Source organism: Populus alba, chromosome 5, assembly GCF_005239225.2.
Source record: "Populus alba chromosome 5, ASM523922v2, whole genome shotgun sequence".
Taxonomy (NCBI): Eukaryota; Viridiplantae; Streptophyta; class Magnoliopsida; order Malpighiales; family Salicaceae; genus Populus; species Populus alba.
Window position 1 is genome coordinate 8,629,691 of NC_133288.1, and position 18,436 is coordinate 8,648,126.

At 39.0% G+C, this 18,436-nt stretch overlaps 3 protein-coding genes across 3 annotated transcripts; all 3 read left to right on the forward strand.

Annotated features, from left to right (window-relative positions):
• Positions 1 to 7,100: 7,100 nt before the first annotated feature.
• LOC118030062 (uncharacterized) lies at positions 7,101 to 8,123 on the forward strand. Its single transcript, XM_035034087.2, has one exon. It carries the CDS (start codon positions 7,148 to 7,150, stop codon positions 7,997 to 7,999), a length of 852 nt encoding a protein of 283 aa, XP_034889978.1. The 5' UTR covers positions 7,101 to 7,147; the 3' UTR covers positions 8,000 to 8,123.
• A 2,230-nt stretch (positions 8,124 to 10,353) lies between these two features.
• Positions 10,354 to 11,211, forward strand: LOC118030061 (uncharacterized). Its single transcript, XM_035034086.1, has one exon. The coding sequence runs from the start codon at positions 10,354 to 10,356 to the stop codon at positions 11,209 to 11,211; it is 858 nt and encodes a 285-aa protein (XP_034889977.1).
• Positions 11,212 to 17,057: 5,846 nt separating this feature from the next.
• LOC118030060 (uncharacterized) lies at positions 17,058 to 18,205 on the forward strand. Its single transcript, XM_035034085.2, has one exon. The coding sequence runs from the start codon at positions 17,143 to 17,145 to the stop codon at positions 18,073 to 18,075; it is 933 nt and encodes a 310-aa protein (XP_034889976.2). The 5' UTR covers positions 17,058 to 17,142; the 3' UTR covers positions 18,076 to 18,205.
• The last annotated feature ends 231 nt before the right edge of the window (positions 18,206 to 18,436 follow it).

Sequence of the window (18,436 nt, forward strand, 5' to 3'; positions counted from 1 at the left end):
TTGGACAGGTGTTGTGACAGGATGAGCTGCTGTCAAACATAAGCAAGGAATATGGAGAAATCTGGAGAACAGAAAATTGCACGAGGGCACACGAAGATTGTGCAGGAGTACCCGTAGGATCCAACGAGGTATTGTAATGAGACAATAGGTGCAAGGAGAAGAAGAGTTTCCAGATGAAGCTCAGAGCAGAGACTGTGTGAAAAAGTTGTACAACAAGAAGTCTTTTGTGCTCTTGATAAAGGCAACAAGTGAGGACCTTTCCAATGCATGCAAGGATGGAAAGATGAGCTGTTGCAGAAGCACCGAATTAAGGGGGTGCGAACGCCTATGATGAAAGGCGAAGACACCAAAGAGAGTTGGTGTAGGTGGAGCTGTCAAGCAGAAAGGCGTAGAAGCTCCAAACATAGAAATCGAGGTGGAGGATTGCGAGGAGTATACCGCAACTTTCTCTTTCTATGTAATTAGTGGCAGTAATCTCTCCCAAGTCCACATGGTGGTAGAGAATCTTGGAGCCACTGGAGGCATCCCCAATGAAGGAGGATGAGACCGCCCTATGACAGCGGGCGGAGACACCTTAGAGAGAAGGTGTGAGGGCTATGAAATGAGCCCAAGATCAGGTCGCCCAAGATAACGGGCGTAGACACCTCAGATAGAAGGTGTGGGCCATGATAAGAGCCAGTTCAGACCGCCGCATGACGACGAGCGGAGACACCTCGGGAGAAGGTGTGAGGGCCATGATAGGAGCCCCAGTTCAGAACGCCCCAGAGCCGATGTGATGGCTAGATATAAGTGGACAGATGGATAGCCAATAAAGTGGCTATGATGAGTATGAAGACAAATGCAGGATTGACTTTCATGGATATTGCCCCCCATGCTAAGATCAATGAGCTAGAAGACATTTGCCTTGGACAATAAGTGTGTGGCTTGTGGAGCATTAAGACGCGGCTTGCTATGAAGGAGCAGAGGGCATGCGCAGGTTCCGGGAACAAGTTGACTCTTGTCAAGGTGGTGAGCTCGGAGATGGCATTGTAATTACTCAGAGTATGAAGATTGATATGGATCAACCTGTAATGGGCTGCCCCCATAAGTAAAGGTGGATAGCTACCCGAACTCTTGAGACTAAGAGTGAGAGACTCATGGAGAAGTAAGGCGTGGTTCTTAAGGTGGAACAGAGGGCAGACGCAACTCCTGGATGAGTAGACTCTTGGAAGAGTGGTGAGCTCGTGATCACATTAAAATACTCAATGACTGTTGCACTTGGGAATATCAGTTTTGAGGGGGTGTTGTAAGCCTTGATGTAAGGCTTGATAAAATCATTCCGGGCCAAGCATGGTTGATATGCTTGAAGGGGAAATGTTCCCAGAGACAAGCGTGAACACTCTTCAGATGTGATGTGTGAAACCATCTGGTTGAAGTGATCCTTTGAAGTGAGCAAAGGGGTGCTTGGTTGAATCTGGTGATTGAAAGGTTTGGCAAGTACCTGTAAACTTGGCCACAGGCGCTCTCAGAATAGTAAGCTTGGAAGAGCTACAAGATGCAAGCATGTGCTGAAGAAGCAAGAGGACAATTGCCCACATGAATGGGCAAAGGGGGTGATTTGTTAGGTATGTTGCCATTACATGTGCAACAAATGGTGGCTACAACCATTGACTTTGGTAGCCACCATTCTTGAAGAAGAGAAGAAGATGGCAGCAGCCTTTGTTGAAGAAAAGATGAGTTTGGCAGCCACCATTGATGACAAAGGAGCATGAGAAGCTACCATGGATGCCTATAAATAGAGGCATACATTAGAGAGCAAAATGAGAGTGAAAGTAGAGCCAAATATGAGAGAAATGTAGGAGAGAGTGGGCTGCCAAGGCAGCCAGCAGTAGCTGCCATTGCAGCACTAAGAAGAGAGAAATAGAGTGAGGTTGAGAGTTGCCAAAGAGGGGATGATTCCTCCTCCTCTAAAATCTTGTTCTCTCCCTATATAATCAAATGGCTTCTCCCGTGGATGTAGGCGGTTTGCCGAACCACGTTAAATATTGTGTCAGTGTGCTTAGCCTCCAATGGGCAAATATCAGAACATCACCGGTCGGAATTCCCTACAATTGGTATCAAAGCATATGGTTTAAGTGGTGTTTGATTTTTTGCTCAAAAATGAAAGTTGTCAAAATGGTGTTTTAACCATCCCACTGTGTAGAGGAGGAAGAGACGAAGCCACTGGTGAAAACCGCGTCAAAATCGGACGTCGTACAAGGCCGCACTCTCCATCACTCTCCGGCAAGGTGTCTGCCCACGCGCCCCACGCGTGCCACGCATCTTCTTCACCCGGATGAGTTGACCCGACCCGAATACCAGTTGACCCGACCCATGTGAACAGTAGGCATGAACAGTGACGTGCCATGCAAAGGATGACATCAGCGTGATGCAAGGATGACATCAGCATACACAGTCAGCAAAAGCATTGACTAGTCAACGGACATGTCAGCATAGGGGTCCACCGACCACGTCATCAGCCGCGAGCCGAGCCAAGCCAAGCCAAGTTGAGCCAAGCCGAATTGGAGCTGAGCCGAGCCGCGAGCCGAGGGATAGGATCCAGTGTAGCTGATCCTACATGCAACCGGATCTGAGATTGAATCTGAGCCGTTGATCAGGCCAGAATTGTTTTGATCAAATCGTAGCCGTCTGATGTGCGATTTGGACGATTCAAGACATGTTTCCAGCTAATTCGATCATTCCGGATGCAATGGTATGGTCCGATCGTTGAGATTCGAGACCAAAAATGGCGGTGGTGAATTATTAAAGAGAGATTGCCCGATCAGGAGGCATCTGAAGGTCATCATGGTGGTCGATGGAGATGAAGAAGAAGAAGGTACACACATTTGCCCAATTATGTGTGCTGAACTATTAAGTGGGAAAATTTAATTGCCTTGATGGAAGGCAAAATTGGGACACTCAGGACACCCGAGATGTGGACGATTTGAGGTGTAGAGTGAAAACTGATGAAGACCAATCTTGACGAATCTAAGCACTGGTAGTCTCGCCAGATGTTGAGAAATCAGGTATAAAACCTGTATATTCTAGATCACTTGTAAAGGAAAGCCGCAACAAAAGCTAGCAAATGGTTGTATATACGAAGAGACAGTACGATGGATAGATATGACCTAAGAAGTTCTGTCTAGGAGATTGGGTTTTAAGCGGGACCGTTGTGACCCCTCCAATCTTTCCTGGGAACTTGCTTAGTGGAAGGATTATCCATACGGTACTATTTTCGTATATATAGCAGTTTGTAATGAAACGGTTGAAGACTAGCAGGATGACGGCACAAAGGAACAGTTGGGTTCCGCATGATCAAGGATCTAATGGAGTGGTGATTTCTCCAAATAAGGCAGATTCGGTGACTGTGATTTCTCGAGGGGAGAATTGATGAAGACCCTGATAATGGAAGAGAAATACAGCAAGGGAATGAAGATTGGCACCCTATTTTGACTTGGACAGGTGTTGTGACAGGATGAGCTGCTGTCAAACATAAGCAAGGAATATGGAGAAATCTGGAGAACAGAAATTGCACGAGGGCACACGAAGATTGTGCAGGAGTACCCGTAGGATCCAACGAGGTATTGTAATGAGACAATAGGTGCAAGGAGAAGAAGAGTTTCCAGATGAAGCTCAGAGCAGAGACTGTGTGAAAAAGTTGTACAACAAGAAGTCTTTTGTGCTCTTGATAAAGGCAACAAGTGAGGACCTTTCCAATGCATGCAAGGATGGAAAGATGAGCTGTTGCAGAAGCACCGAATTAAGGGGGTGCGAACGCCTATGATGAAAGGCGAAGACACCAAAGAGAGTTGGTGTAGGTGGAGCTGTCAAGCAGAAAGGCGTAGAAGCTCCAAACATAGAAATCGAGGTGGAGGATTGCGAGGAGTATACCGCAACTTTCTCTTTCTATGTAATTAGTGGCAGTAATCTCTCCCAAGTCCACATGGTGGTAGAGAATCTTGGAGCCACTGGAGGCATCCCCAATGAAGGAGGATGAGACCGCCCTATGACAGCGGGCGGAGACACCTTAGAGAGAAGGTGTGAGGGCTATGAAATGAGCCCAAGATCAGGTCGCCCAAGATAACGGGCGTAGACACCTCAGATAGAAGGTGTGGGCCATGATAAGAGCCAGTTCAGACCGCCGCATGACGACGAGCGGAGACACCTCGGGAGAAGGTGTGAGGGCCATGATAGGAGCCCCAGTTCAGAACGCCCCAGAGCCGATGTGATGGCTAGATATAAGTGGACAGATGGATAGCCAATAAAGTGGCTATGATGAGTATGAAGACAAATGCAGGATTGACTTTCATGGATATTGCCCCCATGCTAAAGATCAATGAGCTAGAAGACATTTGCCTTGGACAATAAGTGTGTGGCTTGTGGAGCATTAAGACGCGGCTGCTATGAAGGAGCAGAGGGCATGCGCAGGTTCCGGGAACAAGTTGACTCTTGTCAAGGTGGTGAGCTCGGAGATGGCATTGTAATACTCAGAGTATGAAGATTGATATGGATCAACCTGTAATGGGCTGCCCCCATAAGTAAAGGTGGATAGCTACCCGAACTCTTGAGACTAAGAGTGAGAGACTCATGGAGAAGTAAGGCGTGGTTCTTAAGGTGGAACAGAGGGCAGACGCAACTCCTGGATGAGTAGACTCTTGGAAGAGTGGTGAGCTCGTGATCACATTAAAATACTCAATGACTGTTGCACTTGGGAATATCAGTTTGAGGGGGTGTTGTAAGCCTTGATGTAAGGCTTGATAAATCATTCCGGGCCAAGCATGGTTGATATGCTTGAAGGGGAATGTTCCCAGAGACAAGCGTGAACACTCTTCAGATGTGATGTGTGAAACCATCTGGTTGAAGTGATCCTTTGAAGTGAGCAAAGGGGTGCTTGGTTGAATCTGGTGATTGAAAGGTTTGGCAAGTACCTGTAAACTTGGCCACAGGCGCTCTCAGAATAGTAAGCTTGGAAGAGCTACAAGATGCAAGCATGTGCTGAAGAAGCAAGAGGACAATTGCCCCACATGAATGTCAAAGGGGGTGATTGTTAGGTATGTTGCCATTACATGTGCAACAAATGGTGGCTACAACCATTGACTTTGGTAGCCACCATTCTTGAAGAAGAGAAGAAGATGGCAGCAGCCTTTGTTGAAGAAAAGATGAGTTTGGCAGCCACCATTGATGACAAAGGAGCATGAGAAGCTACCATGGATGCCTATAAATAGAGGCATACATTAGAGAGCAAAATGAGAGTGAAAGTAGAGCCAAATATGAGAGAAATGTAGGAGAGAGTGGGCTGCCAAGGCAGCCAGCAGTAGCTGCCATTGCAGCACTAAGAAGAGAGAAATAGAGTGAGGTTGAGAGTTGCCAAAGAGGGGATGATTCCTCCTCCTCTATTGTTGTAAATCTTGTTCTCTCCCTATATAATCAAATGGCTTCTCCCGTGGATGTAGGCGGTTTGCCGAACCACGTTAAATATTGTGTCAGTGTGCTTAGCCTCCAATGGGCAAATATCAGAACATCACCGGTCGGAATTCCTTACAGATGTCACTGCAGAAGTTGGATTATGATCTGCACATCATCAAGAATAATATGAATATAAACTAAAGGATTTTGGTATTATTTGAATTATATCTTAAAGGTAATGATTGGGTGCCTCATCCCCAATAAACCCTGATTTCTGATATCCAAATCCTGATGATGAGAAAGGACTTGTTACCATGCGATCAAGTCATTTGTTGAGGAGGGCGTCTGTGAGAAGTTCTGCAAGTGTTTGCTACTCAAGTTTTTCAGTTTTGTTCCTTGAGCACCGAGAAAAGAATAATTGTGCAGGCAGGCAGCTGTACTGTCACGACCATTTCTTATGGTTTTCATTACTTAAACGTGAATTGGAGCTAACATCAATAATTTTGCCCAAATTGATTCTTGCTTACGAACCTAGATTCATGGCCTATGATACAATGTTATTTTTTTCATCGTCAAGAAGGGCGAGTCTGGCCATTTATCGAGCTATTTGTGGTCGAGACTTGAAAGGAATGTACCAGCAATGGAAGGGGAGGCAAGGAGGCACTCTGTACTCATGCCCTCTAGCCTGCAATCTTCGTTTAAATATTCGCGGCAAACTATAATGTTATCTCCTCCTGTTTCCATGACCGGAAGATTAAAGAAAGAGTTAGATGCTGCAGATTGTTGGATAAAATTGCTACAAGAGAAATTAAAAAACAGGGCGGAAATCTCACTTCAGGAAAACAGTCAATGAAGCACCATTTTTCTAGAGTTAATTCAGTTAAATCGAAGGGTGAACTACAGATCCCTCAGCTTGGTCGTGTGTGCGTTTTAGGCTAACCTTTTAGGTCCTTTTGTGCATATTCCTGTTAAGACCACCTGCCAGGTCCTGCTCTGGCAGGAGCCAGCTTCTGAATCCTAATATCAGAAAAAAGCTAGCAAGTGATACAAGTGTTGATCTCGACACGTATCCTTACAATGCGGAAGATTGGTGGGAGAATCAAGCAAAAGAATTAACAATGCTGCATATGTTACTACGATGAAGTTTAATAAAGGCGTCGGCAAATAAAACGGAGACAGATGCAAGCCACTCGTGCAAAGTGCAAACAGTTTAATAGTGTCTTGAGCTTTAATAATTATCTAGAAATTATAACAATGGTACAAGTAATTCATGCATATGTCGTCCATTTTTCTCTATCTCGACGGATCTGGATCTTGATTTATTTAATGAAGCTGAAGCTACATAAAGTACTAGAGAGGTTAATGTGGCAGCAGGGGAGGCGAAGATGAAGATGACTCTACTTGTTATATTTATAAAAAACACAGAAATGAAAAACTTGCGAGACACCTCACACACATGACATAACCTTCAAGGACTTAAATATTGCGTATCATTGGAACTATGTTGGGCAAGAATATGACAAGGTAACCGAATTCAAAGGAGAGCCTTCACTGTCCTCACATGCTCACCACGTCAACCCTGCACACAGCTGTCTCCTTCCATTATCATCTTGTGTCGCTATATAAAACGAACCACATCATGGATTAAGCATCTCAGTTTCAAATCATCTCTCAAAACAAAACTTTCTGCAGAAAAAAAAGAAAAGAACAGATAAAAGCAACAATGTCAGGCAAATACCGTGTTAGATCAATTAGCTTGCCTTCAAGATCACACCCCACAACACTAACAGTCGAGGAAGAGCTGAACAAGCTCAAAGAATGGGAGGCATTATCAACATCAGGGTCAATTTGCAATGGTCTATTGGGATTAGAGGACTTGTACAAATATGTGGATGAGTTGCTCAACTTGGCATCAACCCAAGAAGTCATCTCTCGCCATGAAAATGGAAAATGCCACAACGAATTATTGGACGGGTCAGTGAGGCTTTTAGATGTTTGCAGTATTGCAAGGGACACCATGCTGAGGTTCAGGGAGCAAATTCAAGCTCTTCAGTCCGCTTTACGCAGGAGAAAGGGAGATTCAAGCATAGAAAGCAGTGTAGCTATTTTTACTTGCTTCAGGAAGAAGATGAAAAAGGATGCCAAAAAGTTGATTGCTTCATTGAAGCAAATGGATAACAGACTTGGGGCATCTTCACTTCTAGATCAAGACCAGCACCTCTCCGCGGTGATTAGGGTGATCAGAGAAGTTAATGTTATTAACTGTTCCATCTTCCAATCCCTCTTGTTGTTCATGTCAACATCATCCAAGCCAAAACAAAGCAGGTGGTCCCTTGTTTCGAAGTTGATGCACAAGGGAGCAACAACCTGTGAAGAGAAGCAAGAAAATGTTAATGAGTTGGAAGCAGTGCATGCTGCACTAAGTGAAGTGTCTGATTCCGAGAAGGTGAAAATTACCTATAAGAAACTTGAGGCTTTGGTGATCAGCATTGAAGATCTCGAGAGTTGTTTGGAGCGTGTCTTCAGGGTCTTGATTAAAACAAGAGCCTCTCTTTTGAACGTAATCTCCCTATAGAGCTTTCTCAACCATCCATAGGCATCCAAATATTAGAGGATCTGTTATGGGATTCAGTATTGAAATGAAAAGCTATGTACATGAATCAAACTTTGTAACTAATACAATGAAATTATGAAATACACACAAGTTTTGCGATCCATATCTTGATCATTACAGTTCCTTTCTTACTTTCTCTTTCGGTTGATAAAGGGTCAGGACAGATTAACATTCTACTGAAAGATCCTTTCCCAGGATATCCGAACACGTAACCTTACTGTCGAATAGCAGATCATAGTTCCGGACAGAGAAAATTGCAAGTTGGAAAATGGAATTATAATTAACTGAGACAGAATTAGCAAACTCAGAAATGAACGTCATGCTGCATCTTGGATTCTTTCACAATAAGCTATATCCCTGCTGCAATCCCCCTTGCAGTCTTGTGTCCTTCTGCTAAACTGATTTGATATTGTTTCCATTTTCGATATTCTTTTGATCTAAAAGCTAAGACTCTTAATCTTTTGCTAGATATATATAAAAAAAAAATAATCAATATTTCAATCTAGGATTCTAAGGCAGTAGAAGCTTCATTAGCAGTTAATTTCCTGAAAATTCTAGCTCAGTGTCTGTGCTACATGGAAAAAGGAGATGCAAGTAAAGAAACAAAAAAATGGTTCTTCATTATAAAAAAAAAGGGGGGCTTTTTGTCCATAGCAGCCTGGATTTGCAGAAAATGATACACTGTCAAATTAATTAATGCAATTCACCTTGTGTCCAACAAGCCCTGATTTCTGATGTTCAAAACCTAAGGATAAGGTTTTGTTATTATGGGATCAAATCACATGCTGAGGAATCTGCACGTGTTGGCTAATTGGAACTGTGTCGCATTTAGCCATCAGCATCTGTGAGACACCTTCCCTGAAGTGGGCAGCAGACTAGGCCATTGTTCGCTACTCGAGGTCTCGTCTCGAGGGTTTTTCTTCTTCTCAAGAGTAGTCTGTCACTAACATCACATATGGTTTTCATTACTTAAATGCAATTGTTAGCTAACATTAATAATCTTGCCCTGATTGATTCTTACATACAAGCCTAGATTCGTGGCCTACTATTTATAAATTATTTATTGTCGTTCATCATGTAGAGTGAGCCCAGCAATTTTATCAAACACACAATTACCATTCAATGAATAGGACCTAATTGTGGTTGAGACTCGAGAGGATGCTACAAGCTATGACAGAGGCGGCAAGGAGACACACTGCACCGAACCCTGCAATTGCCTGTATTCTTCGTTTAAATATTTATGGCGAGGCCATAATGTTATATTCTGCAGCTAGCAGGATTGAGAATATAATTAGGTTCCCCAAAATTGTTGGATAAAAATGCTACAAGAAAAAATATAAAAGGCAAGACAAATCACATGCATATTCTCTGTACATAAAACACCGAATTATTTTTTCTTGAATAATTAGTTCAGTTGATAAAAGAGTTAAAATGGAGGGCTAATCCACATGTCCATCAGAACGATCCGATGTGCATGTTCTGCGAATCTAGATGTCCTTTCACGTACATTCCTGTTAAGATCATGAACTAGCTAAGGTCCTTCTCCGGCAGGATCCTCTTGACACCCTAACAGCCACATTCTGAACCTTACAGCGATGAACACAACGTTATCAATAGCCAAAAAAAGAATTTAGCAGCGATACCGCGAGTGATGCACCCGTCCTTACCAAGACGTACGATCGGCGGGAGAATAACACGAAAGAATTAAATATACTGCATATTTTTTGCGATGTCGTATAACAAAAAGCATCACCGTATAAAAAAGGAGACAATACGAATACAAACCACTCGTGTGAACAATTTGATAGTGACCTGAGCTTTAAATGTAATAATCATAGGCTATATAATTCTTGTATCATAACATTTTTCTTCGTCATAAGAGATCTGGATCCTGATTTGTTTAGAGAAGTTTGCATAATTTCAAGGTTATTATGATCGCGACAATCCAGACAGGTCGTATTTTTTAATCCGATGAAGCTACATAAAATACTAGAGAGGCTAATGTGGCAGTAGGGGAGGCGAAAACGGTGATGACTCTTCTTGTTATATTTAAAACCTTCAAGGACTTAAATATTGCATATCATTGGAACTATGTTGGCCAAGAATAAGACAGGGTAACCGAATTCAAAGGAGAGACCACAGTGGCCACACATGCTCACCACATCGACCCTGTCCAACTAACCATATCTACTTTTATTACCCTCTTGTGTCTCTATATAAAGAGAACCGCATCATTGGCTAAGCATATCAGGTTCAGACCTTCTCTGAAATCAAAGCATCCGGCGAGAAAGAAAAGGGAAAATATAAAAGCAATCATGGCTTGTAAGTATCATGTTAGATCAATTAGCTGGCCTTCAAGATCACATCCTACCACACAGAGAATCGAAGAAGAGCTGAACAAGCTCAATAAATGTGAGGTGTCATCAAATTCAGCATCAGGGTCGATCTCCAATAGTCTATCAGGACTAGAGGACTTGTACAAATGTATGGATGATTTGCTAAACTTGGCATCGACCCAACAAGTCCTCTCTCGCAATGAAAATGAAAAATGTCTCGACGAATTATTGGATGGATCTGTGAGGCTCTTGGATGTTTGCAGCATTGGAAGGGACATCTTGTTGAGGTTCAGGGAACAAGTTCAAGCTCTTCAATCCGCTTTCCGCAGGAGAAAGGGAGATTCAAGCATAGAAAGCAGTGTAGCTGCTTTTAATTGCTTCAGGAAGAAGATGAAAAAGGATACCAAAAAGTTGATTGCTTCATTGAAGCAAATGGATAGCAAACTTGAGGCATCTTCACTTCTAGATCAAGATCAGCACCTCTCCGCGGTCATTAGGGTGATCAGAGAAGTTAATGTTATTAACTGTTCCATCTTCCAATCCCTCCTGGTGTTCCTGTCAACATCATCCAAGCCAAAACAAAGCAGGTGGTCCCTTGTTTCGAAGTTGATGCACAAAGGAGTAATAGCCTGTGAAGAGAAGCAAGAAAATGTAAATGAAATAGAAACTGTTGATGCTGCACTAAGTCAAGTGTCTGATTCCGAGAAGGTGAAAATTGCACAGAAGAGACTTGAGACTTTGGAGATGAGCATTGATGACCTTGAGAATTGTTTGGAGCGTCTGTCCAGGCCCTTGATTAAATCAAGAGCCACTCTTTTGAACATAATCTCCCAATAAATGATTCTTGATCATTGATACAATCCTGGCATCCAAATTTTAGAGGATCTGCTATAGGATTCAATATTCATATCAAGTGCTATGTACATGAAACGAATTTTGTAATTAATACTGTGAAATAACTACAAGGTTTTCTATCCATGTTGTGATCATTTCTCATCTTTTTGTTTCTCTTCTTTACTTTCCTCGCTTCTATACTTAAAAATCCTTGTGCAGGCCATCTAATTATGTAACCATGCTGTTATAAACTGTGAATAGGGCTATGGTATGATTGTCATAGACAGAGAAAACTCAAGTGAAAAATGAAACAATAATCATCTCCGGCAGAGTTCTTTACAGTAATTTTTACATTGCTCCCATCTGCCTTTCAGTGCCAAACTAATCCTGTCTTGTTTACAAGATTTTAATCATTTTCAAAACTTAAAAAGTTTTGGTTCAACAGATTCAAGTATCTTAATCTTTGAATCCAGGGTATAGAAGCTTCACTAGCAGCTAATTTTATGAAGAAAAAAAATACGACTCTAGATGCGTGACTACAAATGCAGACTGCAGGATAAAACAAGAGTTACAAGGCCAAGGACTCTTGCGAGACTTTAGCCCATGGCATTAATGTATAGTATGGTACCCATTATTGTTCCATAATTTTATCTCTAAATTATCCGGGTTTTGTGCTACTCTTACATCCTATCTTCTATTTTTCAAAATTATACTATAACTTAAAACCCACGGGGTTTTTTACTATAGAGGCGGGTAATATTCACGCATATATAAATAATTATAGATGGCATTATGCATTTGACAAAAATTCATTTTGATCTTCAAAATTTGTTTTTCTATCGATTCAGTTATAATTCAAAGCGAATTGATTGTAAATTTTTAAGAAAAAATAAGGTTGAAAGAAGAGGGACTGGAATGAAAAAGACACCAAATATGGGTAGCATGCCATAAGTTTCATAAACAAATGCATTTTGATACCCAAACTTTAAAAATAATATAAATTATACAATTTTGATACCTCAATATTTTACAAGTTCAATTTTGATATAAAAGTTAATTTTTGTTAATTTTCAACCCCTAACGAGAGATAGAGGCCGTCAAATTTTAGAGGTAAAGAGGCAGGTAATGTTCACGCACATACAAATCACTGTAGATGGCATTGTACATTTGACAAAAATTCATTTTGATCTTCAAAGTTTGTTTGTCTACCAATTCAGTTTTAATTCAAAGTGAATTGACTGTGAACACAGATGGCTGATCATTATAATTCATCAGTGAAGCACCAAATTATTCTTTGTATTTAAACTATGTGAATATGATAATGCAAATAAATATTTAACCATGAGTGTCATTTTTTCTCCGATTGATGTGAAGTTTAAAATCTTTATGATAACAAGGTGGTGGTGGTGATGCTTTGCATTCTAGCTCTTCCTTGACCTCTTGCCTTTCTTTTTCAAATGTCAAATCAGTTTATTTTTTTTTTCAAGATTTTACATTTATTTATCGTACTTCACGTGTGATCAACAAATTAAGACACATTATAATTCATCAGTGAAGCACCAAATTATTCTTTGTATTTAAACTATGTGAATATGATAATGCAAATAAATATTTAACCATGAGTGTCATTTTTTCTCCGATTGATGTGAAGTTTAAAATCTTTATGATAACAAGGTGGTGGTGGTGATGCTTTGCATTCTAGCTCTTCCTTGACCTCTTGCCTTTCTTTTTCAAATGTCAAATCAGTTTATTTTTTTTTTTCAAGATTTTACATTTATTTATCGTACTTCACGTGTGATCGACAAATTAAGACACATTATAATTCATCAGTGAAGCACCAAATTATTCTTTGTATTTAAACTATGTGAATATGATAATGCAAATAAATATTTAACCATGAGTGTCATTTTTTCTCCGATTGATGTGAAGTTTAAAATCTTTATGATAACAAGGTGGTGGTGGTGATGCTTTGCATTCTAGCTCTTCCTTGACCTCTTGCCTTTCTTTTTCAAATGTAAAATCAGTTTATTTTTTTTTCAAGATTTTACATTTATTTATCGTACTTCACATGTGATTGACAAATTAAGACACATTATAATTCATCAGTGAAGCACCAAATTATTCTTTGTATTTAAACTATGTGAATATGATAATGCAAATAAATATTTAACCATGAGTGTCATTTTTTCTCCGATTGATGTGAAGTTTAAAATCTTTATGATAACAAGGTGGTGGTGGTGATTCTTTGCATTCTAGCTCTTCCTTGACCTCTTGCCTTTCTTTTTCAAATGTCAAATCAGTTTATTTTTTTTTTTCAAGATTTTACATTTATTTATCGTATTTCACGTGTGATCGACAAATTAAGACAGCAAGGGAGAATATGAGCTACAGACTTCTTAAATATACACGCATATATACAGAGAAAGAGAGAAAAGGGAGAAATGATTCAAAAATATATATAATCTATGCATGTTCATGTGTGTTAAATACATTACATTATATTTGTCGCTAACTCATAAGATCACCCCTTCTTGCTATGCAAATTTTAGATATAATGAAAAAAAATTATAATCTATACATATTTTTGTGTGTTAAATACATTGTACATTATTTAAAATCAATTTCAGACTCTTGTTTATATTTGGTAATGTTACATTATTGATATTTAATATCCCGTCATTACACTTTATTAATTATAAGTATCTTTTAACCATGTTTTTAAAATTAATTATGTTTATAAATCATACATACTCATATTTTTGTAATCTTCTATAAACAATCATGTCTCTTAAGCTTCCATCATTGACTCATATTATATCCTAGCTAATTAATGAGTAAGAACTTACCTAATTAATTAGTTTTATGGGTGCTCTTTCTATTTTTCTTTTTAATGAAAGGAAATAAAAAGTGTTGAAATTTGTAAAATAATGGTTATTTAAAAAATAAAAGCTCACTTAAATTGCAAATAACTAAAATATTAGCTGATTTATGATAGAAATTTAATTTATAAGTACAAGTATTCAAATATAAAAATATAAATACTTTAATATAAAAACAATTATATGTACTAGGCTAGGCTAGATCCAGCTAGCCCATTCTAATCACTGCCCAAGCCAATAACCTGGTTGGATAAAGGAACGCGCCACCCATGCATGCACATTGAAGGGCTAATTAAATTTCACGGCAACAATGTCAAATGATATTGCAAAGCGAGAAGAGAAGATTACCTGGACGCAGGAACGAAAACGATGATAAAGCTCTTTTTGTGTGATCGGGTGACACTAGTTGGGCACCCGTTTCAACCTCCCCTCTGTTCTTTTGGCTTTGTTCTTTTTGTTTCTGATGGTTTGGAGTGTTGAAGCCGGAGACAAATGTCCAGGCTGATCAATACTTGCAGTTTCTCTGTTTTTCCCTGTTCACATGGTTGCATTCTGAGGACGAAGGCAAGGTTGGGAATGCTGGTTCCTCTGTTTTTTTTTTTTTTTTGTCTGTCCTCCTTTCTTTCTTTGATTCTGTCCGTGCTCTCCCTCGATTCACTTTCTACTGTGCTGGTGACCCCATCTCTAGTTTGTGTTCTTCCTTCTTGTGATTTTTTTTTTTGTCTCTATTCATGCTCTCCTTGCTTTTTTTCATGTTCCTCTTCCCCCAGGCGTTTTTTTCTTCTCTGGTTTTTATAACCAAAGAATGTCACGTGGTTGCCTCAGATAATGAGGTGACTGTGCATGGATTTTAATGCAGGAGTAAAGGCATTCATTTTCTTTTCTTTTCAGGTGAAGAAGATGAACAGTGTTGATGTTAATGGCCATTTGTGTTTTGGTCCTTAACGTTTTGAATGTTTGCTGTCAAGTCCTTGAGTAAACTGTAATTGAACCCCTGCGTCTCAGCACCATTTACATATTGATCCTTGAATTTGAATTTCTTGCAAATTTAACCAGAATCAGCTCTTTATTTTGATAATTTTTCAATTAAGCCATTGATTGAATTAATTAAACCAATTCCAAATCTAATTAAGTCTCAAAACTTATCAATTCTTCAATTAAGCTCTTGATTTGGCTACTAAAACTAATCTAAAGTTTAATTAAACCCCAAAACTTCCAATCATGTTACCCTTGATCTAAATTTTAATTTATTCTTTATTTATTTTTTTTATTTGTTTTTTTATTATTTTTATTATTTTTTTTATTATTTTCAGTAAATAAAATAATAGTAGTAGTAGTAATAATAATAATAATAATAATAAAAGGAACAAAAATTAAATTATTACAAAAACTAATAACAAAAAATTTCTGCGACAGTTAATCCTGTACTCCAACACGTGGTTCATGGTTCGATAAGATATTCCATATCTGAGAATTTTAACCTCAACAATCAAATCACATGAACAATGACTCAGGACACCATTACATTACAAGTTTTTGAAATGACTATGATTCTATCTGCTGCGTCTGAATTTTATCACATTAACAACAACAGGTCCTTTCCTGTGAAAAAATAGCAGCCTCAATTGTTCGACGGGAATCGTGCACCGTAAAAATTAAGCAATGGAATCAGATAAATAAAAATATTAAAATGATGAAACAGTTCTTACACAACAGTTCACTTTAGAAGTTCAATGTTTTTCTTTTGATTGTCCTTGATCACTCCAACATACGGTTCAAGTTTTTATAAGATGCCTCCTCATATCAAGAAGTTCCAGCCTTTTTTTTATATAATTTAAAGAGTAACCTCATTACTTATCCCAAAAATGACTTGATTTATTGAATTATTATGTATATTGGGAATCATTAAATTAATTTGGATCAATTATTTTATTAAATCAACATTATTTTATATATTTTTTAAAATTTTTATTTTAATTTATTAAATTTAAACCAGATTTATCCAAGCCAGCTAAATTTTACCACTTCAATATTTTTTTCAAATTTAACTCAAAATCTAATTTGAATAAAGTTTCGAATCATGAATTTTCTTTCGGGTCAATAAATATGCTTTTATCTTCGATCACATCAGTCAGAATCCAAACAAATTGAGGACACAATAATATTATCTATGACCAAGACATTATCTAGATTTCAGGAGTTTTCTTGAATGAACCAAAGGGTTTTTCCTGGGAAAATAAAAGCCTCAATAAGTTGGCTGAAAATTGTACAGAGTAAAATTCAAATCGATCCACTTGGATGGCCATTTTTGAGTGAATAATGCTCAGAATATAATCATTGCAACCAAAACCAATAATCAGAGAATTATTCTTCTATTCATTGCAAATCCATCAAAGCAAACACATGTATTTTGAACAATGTAAAGGTCAATGCAGAAGTAGGATCCATGATCCAAGTACAGGTATGATATGAACATCACAGCAATAATATCAATCACCAAACATATAATCTAGCATAGGAAGGTTGTAGCCTTTAAAGGGAACATAGCCAAACACGCCACTCGTGCAACAATAAATAATATACATTTTTCTTGGTTTATACTAACCACCGTATCCATATAAATTTTCAACTTTGATAGACATACAAGGCTCCTATATCTTCCCAGATCTCAAAATATCCAGACTTTCTAGGTTACATTTTCCGTAACCAGAGAACTTGGGGTGGCCAACCACTTCTTTAATGGTACTAATTTCCATGAAATAAACCATTGACAAATTAGGCTGGCGGTGGGAATGCCGGTGCGTGAGAGGGAGAAAAGGTGAAACACCTAATGAAAGCCAAGAATTTAGAACAGTGAGATGCATTGTACCCATATAACAACAACCAGATTTTGTTGCTTTATTTTTAGGTGTCAAGGATCTGACAACATAACCCCATGCCATAGAGAAGCCCACTCTGCCCTCACATGAGCCTTGTTCTTGTAAATTCTGTTGAGTATAAATAGTCCTAATAATTCATATCACCAGTTAAGAAATTTAAGAAACTTGACCTTTCCATGTTAAAAATAGTAACCATGGCTGCTTTCTCTCCAAAATCTACTCCTCCTTACAATGTTCGTTCGGTTAGTTTTCCAGCTCGATCACATCCGAGTGTAGCCGAACTTGAACAAGAATTGAACAAGATTAGTTCTTGGCAGGTACCAACTTCATTGAAGGTAGAAACAGTTCTCGGTCGCCTATCAAGCCTTGGAGAGATATACAGATGCGTTGAGGATCTTCTCAACTTGCCAATGACCCAACAAGCTCTATTGCAACATCGAAATGAGAAATTGATGAACGACATGCTGGATGACTTGATGAGGTACTTGGATGTATGTGGCAAGACAAGGGATGCTGCTGTCTTGATGAAAGAAAGCATCCGGGATATTCAATCTTCCCTTCGGAGAAGTAAAGCAGGTGGAGAGTTAAGCATTGAAAGCAATGTCAACGCGTACTTTTGTGCGAGAAAGAAGATGAAAAAGGAAGTAGCAAAATCTCTCGCGTCATTGAAGCAAGCAGATAACATTTTCGGAGACTCTCCTTTGCTCAATGCAAGTGATCATCTCCTTTCTGCAATTGTTAGAGTGCTTAGAGAAGCAAGTCTGGTCACAGTTTCGATCTTTAGGTCACTCTTGTTACTCCTTTCTGTGCCAATGTTGAAGCCAAGGCCTAGTAAATGGTACTTGGTTTCAAGATTGGTGCACAAGGGTGTGGTCACATGCGAAGGCCAACAGGAGAACCTGAATGAATTGGAAAGTGTGGATGCTGCTCTTGCAAGCTTAGTGGTGCCCAACTCAGGTAAAGATTTTGAGGCACGGGACATACATTCTGTTCAGAAAAGGCTGGGAATTCTGGATACTAGTATTGAAGAAATTGAAAATGAGTTGGACAGCTTGTTTAGGCATTTAATCCATGCTAGAGTCTCCCTCCTGAATATACTGTCCCAATAGCTAGAGGGATTTCAGTGTAAATTTTTATGTAACTATGTATCATTGATGACATCCGAATTTTAGAGGATTTGCATCTTTTCAATTGTACAATTATGTTCACGAGTCCAGTTGTATAGCAGAAAGGTTGAAATAAAGCTTGAATTTAAGTAGATTAATTGTGATCAAACTGTTCTCTCTCTGTTTTTTTGTTTTCCCCCGATGGTTCCGCTCCTTCCTGAATGTGTTAGTGGGATTTGTTACCTTAAGATTCCAATACTTGATTGAACCTTGTCGTTTCTGTATATGAATTTTGGCAAAAAAAAACAATCAAATACACAATGCAATACAATTCTTGAGAAATTATTAAAAAAAAAAACAAAAA

Coding starts and splice junctions, on each gene's coding strand:
- LOC118030062 (XM_035034087.2), top strand. CDS start 7,148: ATGTCAGGCAAATACCGTGTTAGATCAATTAGCTTGCCTTCAAGATCA.
- LOC118030061 (XM_035034086.1), top strand. CDS start 10,354: ATGGCTTGTAAGTATCATGTTAGATCAATTAGCTGGCCTTCAAGATCA.
- LOC118030060 (XM_035034085.2), top strand. CDS start 17,143: ATGTTAAAAATAGTAACCATGGCTGCTTTCTCTCCAAAATCTACTCCT.